This window comes from Manis javanica, chromosome 2 (assembly GCF_040802235.1).
Source record: "Manis javanica isolate MJ-LG chromosome 2, MJ_LKY, whole genome shotgun sequence".
NCBI lineage: Eukaryota > Metazoa > Chordata > Mammalia > Pholidota > Manidae > Manis > Manis javanica.
The window spans coordinates 73,025,450-73,035,628 of NC_133157.1; the positions used below are offsets into that span (position 1 = coordinate 73,025,450).

General features: G+C 39.3%; 1 protein-coding gene across 6 annotated transcripts in view; it reads left to right on the top strand.

Annotated features, from left to right (window-relative positions):
- PCSK5 (proprotein convertase subtilisin/kexin type 5) overlaps positions 1-10,179 on the top strand; it is a 433,086-nt gene that overhangs the window by 263,034 nt on the left and 159,873 nt on the right. For all 6 annotated transcript variants that reach the window (XM_017664305.3, XM_017664306.3, XM_036991294.2 and 3 more), the window contains exons 15-20: positions 532-634; positions 1,862-2,055; positions 4,036-4,120; positions 7,451-7,548; positions 7,978-8,107; positions 8,522-8,637. In XM_017664305.3, coding sequence (XP_017519794.3) covers positions 532-634; positions 1,862-2,055; positions 4,036-4,120; positions 7,451-7,548; positions 7,978-8,107; positions 8,522-8,637 — 726 coding nt within the window. The remainder of the gene's footprint in view (positions 1-531; positions 635-1,861; positions 2,056-4,035; positions 4,121-7,450; positions 7,549-7,977; positions 8,108-8,521; positions 8,638-10,179) is intronic.

Here is a 10,179-nt window from a genome sequence, read left to right on the forward strand (position 1 = left end):
AAATCTGTGATCTGTGCCCCAAGTACCTGCTTTGCAATCCAAGACTACATATTGATAAGCTTGTGCCAGATGCCATGGTGTTGTTTCTTGCTGGCTACAGTATCTCAGAGGTATTCAGTGGCTTTAATGACCTTGGATGAGACAGGCAATTTGGTCCAGGCATTGAATAATAACCTTTTTTTCTCTTCTGTCAACAGCTTAACTTTTCATTTTTCTATAAATCTGACATTTTTATCATTATGCATATTTAATTGTAGTCAGGTTTTTTTCCCATTTGCAACAGTGGCATTGTTCATTTGAATTCTGAAGTATTTGCTATCTGCCACAAGGCAGCCAAATGTGCTTTAAAGACCAGGCTGTGACTCAGATTTCCATTTTTGATATGTAGGTAATTGAGGTTTTCCCCAAGAAAGTCAAGTCATAGCCACTTTGAACATTATTCCTCCATCTTAAAGAAGTCTTATTTTATTCAAAGTAAAGCTGGTCTGCTTTAAAGTCATTTCTTCCAAGTGTTCTAATTCTTTTGGAAAGGTCCCTGCGACCCTGAGTGCAGTGAGGTCGGCTGTGAAGGACCAGGACCGGACCACTGCAATGACTGTTTGCACTACTACTACAAGCTGAAAAACAATACCAGGTGAGAGAAAGGCCAGCTCAGACCCCCACAGCGTGTCCCAGGAGCTGCCACAGAGTCACTGCAGGGTGCTCGGGCAGTGTCTGATGTTCTCCCACCAGGATCTCAGCACAGACAAGATGCCGCTGCACAACCCACCCCTCTGTGTGTAATTCAGTGACGAAACTGATACTGAGCTACCGGGCACAAACTGCAACTATGTGCTAGGGAGCTGGCAAATACCTTTTCTCCCATTTGGAAAGGGGTGATGGGAAGAGACTAGCTCTGCACATGCCTGGTCCTCCTTTCCAGAACTTTCCATCCTGTGGATATTTAATACTACAGCTACATTTGCCCTTCATGAGAATGCCAGCACACGGGCCGCATGGAGGCCATTACCCGCTGCCCAGTGTGCAAGCCCTTGCTGTGGGTGGTCCCTGCTCAGTCTCACTGTTGCACACTGAGGCAGACCTGCTTGGACCCTGTCACTGAGGCCCCCTGGCCTCTGCCTTGAGCTCTGTCCACAGAGAGGGCCATGGAATAGTAACTGCGTCCGAGGCCAGGCCCTGCAGGTATGTCTCCCACAGCCTGCCACCTTCTCCCTACTCCCTCAGGGAAACTCACTTTGGGGAACTGACTTGTGGTAAATCCACACTCCAGTCACCCAGACATGTTCCGTTCGTACTTACGACCATGCTGGAATTTAAATTCCTTAAAGGAAAGGCCCTTGGCTACCATAGCACCACCTCTCATTACTTGGTCCTTAGTAAATATTTGTTAATGAATCAATAAAGCCCTGTTCTTCAATTATGAGCAAACCTTCATTTTTAAAGTTTATCATAAACACTGAAAATATTTATATTAATTTAGACAATAGCATACAACTACCACCACACACAGGATCCATATGACAAATACACAAAGGCAGGAGTAACCCCTTATTAGAGACCTTTCTGCATAAAATTGCAGGTCACATGTATTTTCCCTTCTACTCAATGCCACGATCTTCCTCTTGAGACTCCCTTTCTAACCATCATCCTGTTTAAACCCAAACTAGAAGGTGGTTCAGACCAAGGCGTGTTTACATGATATTGTGTAAGTGCTCTGCTGCTCTGGCACCTACACAGGAAAAAGCTGTAACCAACAGAATTGGGCCCTTTGGATGCTGTGGTACAATCATGGATTCAAAAAAGATTTTGAGACTGTGTCTCTGGTGACCCTGCCCCCTTTTCTTACCATTCCACAATGTAGGATCTGTGTCTCCACCTGCCCCCCTGGCCACTACCACGCTGACAAGAAGCGATGCAGAAAGTGTGCCCCTAACTGTGAGTCCTGCTTTGGGAGCCACGGTGACCAGTGCCTGTCCTGTAAATATGGATACTTCCTGAATGAAGAAACCAATGGCTGCATGACTCACTGCCCTGATGGATCTTATCAGGACACCAGTGAGTTCATTTCAAATGCTTGGGTATAGAGAAGAAGCATAAGGTTTTCATTTGGTTGACTCTGGGAGGGGTATTCCTCCTCCAGGAAACCTAGGGTTCACTTAATAACAAATAGGTTATAGCCATATTTTTAAGAGAACACTTTAGAATTATTTTGTAAAAAAGAATGCCTGTCATGAACTGTGCCCGGGAGTCTTCAAGCCCATCCCCTGATTCAGTGATTTCCTAGGAGGACCCATAAGATGCAGTCTATAGTTATACTCATGTACTCACAGTTATGACTTATTTCAACAAAAGAATACCAAGTAAAATCAGCAAAGGGAAAAGTCTGGAGGAAGCCAGGCACAAGCTTCTAAGAGTTTTCACCCAGTGGAGTCACACAGGATGCAATGCATTCCCCCAGCAATGATATGTGACAACATGCATGAAATGTAGTCTACAAGGGAACCTCCTTAGAATCTCGGCACCCAGAGTTGTTTTGGGGCTCTTGTCCTGAAGGCACCCTCTGCCTGGCACATACCAAAATTCCAGATTCCTAGAAGGATAGCAGCTATAAGGTAGGGCAAAGGGACCCTCGTGAACTCCAGGTTCCCAGATACTAGCCATGGGGCAACCTTATAAGCAGGCTTTCCACAGGTAGCAACCAAGCTTGCATGGTATCAACATGTACCTTTCAAAAAGCTTAAACAACATTACTTTAATGTAAATCTTCAATAGACATGTGCCAAAGACTTATTTAACCCATTAATGAAAGAACCTACAAGGTAATAAATGGGATCAAAGACTATCAAGCATTATATAATCACTAGGAAAGGGAAAATGAAATCTATTTGCTGAGTTAGAGGCAAACTGAGTAATTTCCAACATGGCAGTACAACTAGAATTTGGCTTATGTTTTTCAAATGGACAGAAATTCTTTGCAACTTACCAGAGTTTGGGTCCTAATGAACCATCATTAATAAACAAAGGTACATTACCTAGAGAATTAAATAGTTCTTGGCACACCTACCCACTAAGCAGTGCTCTGTGTGGCCCTGAGAAGGACTACAGCTATCTTTTGCTTTATGAATTTGCAATAATTTGTCTTAATAAGGGTGTTGCACCATGTATATGAGGACACTGAAATTTCATGTTTCTAGACAACCTAAGAAACCAGAAAACCCAAGTTTAAACAAAGTTTCATTCAGTTCTGCATATACATGCTTATAATCCATATGCATCTCAGAGAAAGTATTGAATCTCCAGAAAAATTTTGCCTAAGGTAAACAGGCCTTACTTAATATAATGAACCACAGTTTTTTTTTTCCAACGGGTACCTTTGTGTTTGGTATTAAACAGGAAAGGTAGTATCTATAGTATATTTGTTAAAATAGACTTCTATCCTTTAGAATACAGATATTACCTGAAAAACAATAACATATACTTTATGGAAGTTGAATAATTGATAAGACGCTATTCTAGACAATGCAAGAAATAACCCTTACCTTGCAATCTTCAATGTAGGTTCCCTTTTCTAGTATAGTTCATGAGAGTAGTCCTAAAAGCTGTGAGCATGGTGGTCTGTATTCCATCCACATTTGCAAACACTGCTTCTCAACCCTTAGTTACATCCAGGCATTTCCTCAGCCTCATCAGTGGGATTTTCATTTTTGGAAATTAGGAAACCCTGCTTGGGAGAGACAATGGGAAGAAAAAAATTGCCAATAAACTATTCAACTGACAGTTAAGTCAACTGCAGTTCTCTTGTCTGCAAAATGGTAGATGTTTCTGAGGTATATCTCCCAGTGCTATAATTCCTACCTGTATTTGCTTTGCTGAGAAGTGATAGCAAATATGAGTGTGAGGCTTTTTGTACAGTTTTCAGCTCAAGGCCAAGTGTACCGTTGCACATGTTAGCAAATAGTAGATATCTCCACATAATTTTATTGACTCCAATTGAATGACTGATTTATAACCTTGTTAATTTTTTTTTTAAAACAGAAAAAAATCTTTGCCGGAAATGCAGTGAAAACTGCAAGGTCTGTACAGAAGCCCACAGCTGCACAGAATGTAGGAGTGGACTGAGGTGAGAGAGTGAAGCGTCGCATCAAGTAATAGCCCACAGGGCTTCTCAATATGAAGAAAAGAAAAAAAAACGTGTTAATAAATAACCTTCTAATCATCACCCTTAGTTTGACTCCCAAACACTTGATTGCTATTTGCATGATCTCTACCATTGTGTGTGAAAAATTGGATGCCATCTTGGCTAAGGAAGGTTTGCAAACCAAATAAAATTCTCCTTAGAAAAGATGGCTCAGATACAAGTAAATAAAAACAGCCATTTGAGAGCTTTCTTAGTGATTTTGACAGGCAGTGCACCAGTCAAGGATTACTGTGTAGGCAATACCATTGAATTATATTTAATCCCCCTGATTCATTCCTCTGATGGATAGAAGCTATTCCCTTATCTTTACTATTTCTCTCCATATAGCCAATCATTCACTTATCTTAAGTGCCTCAGGCTCAGCTCCATTATGCTATGGTATGCAAGTAGATTTAACACCTAGAGATGTTTTCCTTGAATGGATGACTTGCTCATTGCTAAAGCCAGGTAGTTGATAGATTCTGTAAGAGAACAACACACGGCTCAAATGTTGTTCTTAAGAGGCTCAAAGGTAGCCTCTTAATACCCATAGAGAAGCTCAGACCATCCTCTGTGGGGTAAGGAGTTGGATCTGAGGTTTACGTAGAGCTAGAAATCTGCTGCACTCAATCCCTTTTAGGTATTGAGAGAACCTGTGTTTCCACCTTTAATCAGAGGTGAAATAGGCAAGTCAGGGAAGTTTCCAGGCAGGTAATTCTTCACATTCATTGATACTGGAATATATTTTTATATAGATTTATTGATTATCTGTGGTTTCTCCCACCACCACCACCCCACCACCCCTGCCAAATGCATTCAGTGTTGGTTTACTTACTAACACCTTTCATCTCTAAGCTTCAGTCTTGATAAAGATCAGTCTAGTCAGCCTCCTAATTCTTTTTGGAGAAGGAGCAAATTGGCATAATAAAAAGAAAGAAGACAGATATGGTCTCAAATCTTCCTCTGCTATTTATCAGCTGTGTGAACTTGGCCAAGTCACTTAGCCACTCCAAGCTTCAGTTTTCTTAGCTATAAAATGGTGACTATAACCCCTACATTGCTGGATTATGATAAGGATTAACTGCAACAGCACTTACAAAGCACTTATTCTAATATCTGACACATAATTAGTCCATGAGAAAGAAAACATTTAAAATTTTTTTCTATATTTCTTAGGGACTGTTTTATAGAGTAAGTTGACCAGCACTCTCCAATATAAATAGGAAAGCCATAGGTGTTAAGTTTGCCAGCAGGCACATAAAAGAAGTAAAAAGATACAGGTGAAATTCATTTCAATCAAATTTTATATTTAACCAAATATATCCAAAATATTATCATTTCAACATGTAATCATTTTATGAGAGACTCTTAATGAGATATTTTACATTCTTTGTGTTGTTGTACCAAGTCTTCGAAATCCAGTGTGTTATTTTGCCCCTAAAGCAAACATCAGTCAGGACAGTAAATTTTTGCAAGAAATTCTTGTATTTAGATTTTATAAATTTTAGAGTGGCATCAATTACAATTAAAGAAAATTGAAAATTCCATTCCCTGGCCACACTCACCACGTTTCAAGGCCAGTACCGGCACTAGAGCACATGAGACAGCTCAGGTCTAACTGGCCAGTTTGTCACAGACCCCAGGTGTTCACAGTGCCAGGTTCGCCTGCCATACCAGCCTTGTGTTTTGGAAGTACCGCCCTGTTGCACATCCCACTGAGTTCATTCCTTCCTCATACAGTGCAGCCTCTGTCTCCTGCTGAATAAGTGCCAACCTCAAAGTCATGTCTTGTATTAGAAAAACTAAGCAGCTTTTTGGGAACTTTGATAAGTTTTTTGGTGGTCCTATTTCCTCCAGCAAAAGAATCCATTTGATGCAATGTCCTTTTTTTCCTAGCTCCACAGAAAAGGAAGGGATTTTTTTTCATTGGCTTTTTAAGTGACAGCGCTCTCTCTGGGCAATGAGACAACCTAGGAGTGGTGTTCACTCTCAGTGTCTCTTTAAGCCTCCCTGAGTTTTCTTGAGGGGCCTTTCTAGGGTGCCCAGTGTGCCTCAAAAGACCTGTAAGTTCTTAAATAGTGACTAACAAACACACACAAATATATCTGTGCACAAAAATACTGGAAGGAAATTATTTAAAATGGTAACAGGACTGTTTGGGATTATTTGTCACCTACTTTGTTCTTCCCAAATTTCTTTCATGAGCAAAGGGAAAAATAAAATTTACGTTTGAAAATTAGTATGACTCACATCCAAAGCACAGATAAGATGTGGTTGGAGCAATACAGAGAGTTAAAGAAAATAGAAACCATTTGACCCTGTTGCTTAGATGCCTATCTTCTAATATCGTCTATTTGGTAACAGGCTTACAAGTCCCCCTCTGTGGTTCCACAGTGTTTAGTTTATTCATTGAGTAATACTTGCACATTAAATGTTGTAAATTCCATGTATTTGCTTTGAATTTTAAGGATCAATCTATAGACTATGAGAGATATCATAGCTGATAGAATTAGGAAAGAAAAAAATAACGCATTCCTTATTCAACAGTCTAATGGCTCATTAGGTATTAAGAGTGCAAATAATTCCTAGAAACACTAAATAATAACATAAGTAAGAATAGTTGAGATGGTTGGGAAAGGAGCAGTATAGGTAGGTAATTTTGCTGAATTATTCATTAAAGTTTAAAATAAATCAAGATTAGAGGCAAAAGTGTATTTGAATTGTGTTGTTCTGATGGGAATCAACAGGAGACTAAAATCAGAAACACTTAAAAACAAAAAAGGGTACTTCTCGGAGTTGGGGCTGGGGCTGGGCAGGGATAGTTGTGTCTTTTTATTCAGTTATAATTCATTTTACCCCATGTTCCTACTACATTTATAATTACAAAACAACTCAAATATTTATGTAGTAGACCTGGGTATTAGGGAATTGTTAGTCATGTTGTGAGGTCATGTGATAGTTTTCTCAATAAATTGCTTTTAGAAACCTCGGGGTTATAAGATGTTGAGCAAAGAGGGAATGTGTCAGCCAGTCTAACAGTTAAGAGGAATGTCCTCAAAGCTTGCAGCATGTATACAGGCTACAGGTATCACCACATGTACAGAGAAGCATTACAGGCATTAGGAGGGGGGAAAAGAGGCTCAAGGGCTATTTCCCCCCATTTTGAAGCTTTGCCAAATCTACTGATCTCTTGGGGAAGATACATTTGTACACACGGAGTTGGGGAGTCCTTACCTCTTCACCTGGTCACAGCAGCCTGTATCCTGTCTTCAGCCTGCAGGGCTCCCGGTGTTCCGTCACCTGTGAAGATGGCCGGTACTTCAATGGCCTGGACTGTCAGCCCTGTCACCGCTTCTGCGCCACCTGTGCTGGTACCTATTACCCCAGACCTTTTGTTTCTTCTGGCTCTGATTTGGCTTTTGTGTATCCGTTTTTAGCATCACTCTTGCAAACCTACGTGACATGTTTAAAATAAATGGCTAGAGCAGCACGTCTCTTCTGATAATCATTCATGTTTTCTCATCCAAAGTCAGTCATCAGCATCCTGTCTTCATTGAGAAACTTAAATATCCCAGTGATACCTCCTTTTCTTTCCAAAGAGCTTTTGATATGTTTTGACAAATGGGCTCAATTTAAAACAGGAGCGTTTTTTGCAAAGATAAGAAAAAGCACAAATATTAAACTATAGCTCTTAAAATTATAACGCATCAGTGCCATTTTCAAAAACTATGCAAGAAGCAGCCCACTGTGCAACCACTTCTGAGGTTATGTTTGTTTCCTATGTGTGTCTTGCTTTTAAGGGGCAGGTGCTGATGGGTGTATTAACTGCACAGAGGGCTACTTCATGGAGGATGGGAGGTGCGTGCAGAGCTGTAGTATCAGCTATTACTTCGACCACTCTTCAGAAAATGGATACAAATCCTGCAAAAAGTAAGTGCATCTGCCCCTTAAGCCCCTGACATTTGGTCACTGGGTTCCTTATTTGACTGCCTTCATAAAAAATGTGGATTAACAGTAAAGGTTAAAACACTTACGTATGGATACTGCTCTATAGCTTTAACCCAACATGTTGGGTTTTTTTTTTTTTTTTTGCCTCAGGAGCATTTTAAAACCTTTAGAATAATAATTTGTGTTTCCAGTACATGCTGTCTCCCCTTTAAAATCACACTGTCTACCTGCTAAGTTTTCTTTAATGTTGTCAAACCTAGCAATTATTTTAAGAAAAACTTTTGTATAGTCTTCAAAAGGAGAATTAAGTTTAAGACATTATTATGCTGTGGAAAATAAATACATCTTTTCCTGTGCCTGCTATATGAAAAGATAAATTGTACATTTCCCCCATAGATGTGATTCCAGTTGTCTGACATGCAATGGTCCAGGGTTCAAGAACTGTACAAGCTGCCCCAGTGGGTATCTCTTAGACTTAGGAATGTGTCAAATGGGAGCCATCTGCAAGGATGGTGAGTATGGCTGCTCATTTCGATCTTCTAAGTAAAACGTGACCTCTCTACATTAAGTTTTAATCTATTTCTACCTAAAAAGGAAACTATCTATCTAGCATGCATGAGGACATGCCCAATATCATTCATCTTGAACTTAAAACCCACTGAGGGCATGATTTTTCATTTTGGGATTGTTTCTTTTAATTGCAAGAAAAAATAAATCACCTGTAGTCCCACTGGCCAAAATGGCACTAGTTAATTTTTTGCACAAGTAAACATTGTGTTTTAAAACTTCAGAATTTTAGATTCACAGCAAAAATGAGAAAGTACAGTTACCACAGATCCCATGACCACCATTAACACATACGACCTTGTCCTACACTGTTCTTGGCATCCCACACCAGAGCGGTATATTTGTTAGAATCGATGAACCTACACTGACAAATGACAATCACCTGAAGTCTATACATTAGAATTCACTCTTGGCATTGTACGTTCTTTAGGTTTGGACAAATGTATAATAACATGTATCCACCACTGTAATATCATTCAGAGTAGTGTCGCTGCTCTAGAAATCTGTGCTCTGCCTCCTTCCTGCTTATCCCTGGTAACCACTAATTTTTTAACTATCTCCATAGATTTTTCTTTTCCAGAATGTCAAATAGTCAGGATGGTCATACAATACACAGACTTTTCCAGTTAGTTTCTTACATATTTCTTTCCACTCTTTTACCATATATACATTTTTACCAGATTTTCAAAATAATATGCATGGAGTTTTGAATCCTGCTTTTCATATTAAGCATTAAACAAACATCCTGTGTTTTTACAAAGTCTTCAGAACCTTCATCTTTAATAACAGCATTAAATTATCATATGGGAATACCACCATTTATTGCCACTCCCCTTTTATGTGAATTATCATTTTGATTTATAAATATAATCAAATAGTATCTGAATCTTTAAGTCTTTGAGGCAAGGAATTAATGATAGAACCAAGTACAGAATGCAAGACTTCTAAATGTTGGTCCATTTTTCTTTTCTTTGCACTACTGGTTCTCAACCAAAATGCCAGGACACTACACCTTCCCTAGAGATTCATACTGAATTGGTCTTGGGGTCTGAGCATAGATATTTTTAGAAGTTTACAAGTGTTTCTAGTGTACAGCCAGGTTTGGGAATCTCCTGACTACTCCATTCCCCCTTACAATTTGGCAAATTCCAAGTTATCTAATTTTTCTAGCCTCATTTTCCACATCTATAAAACTCAATTATTCTAACTCCAAAATTTTTTAATCTTTGACTCTCAATATAATTCATGCCTAAGTTTTATGTAGACATGCATCTCAATGATGCAGAAAGAAATTGTTTTGGACCATTGTTGTTCTAGACATCCTTAGATTATTATGTAAATAGAAAAAAAAGTATGTAGTTTATCCTGACAAGACCATTTCTACAGGTTTATTCTTTATCTTCCTTTGAATTGAATCCTCTTCTGAAAATTTCACAAGAGACATAATGTTGCTGGGGTTCTGAGAATGTGGATTTAGTAGAGTGCTA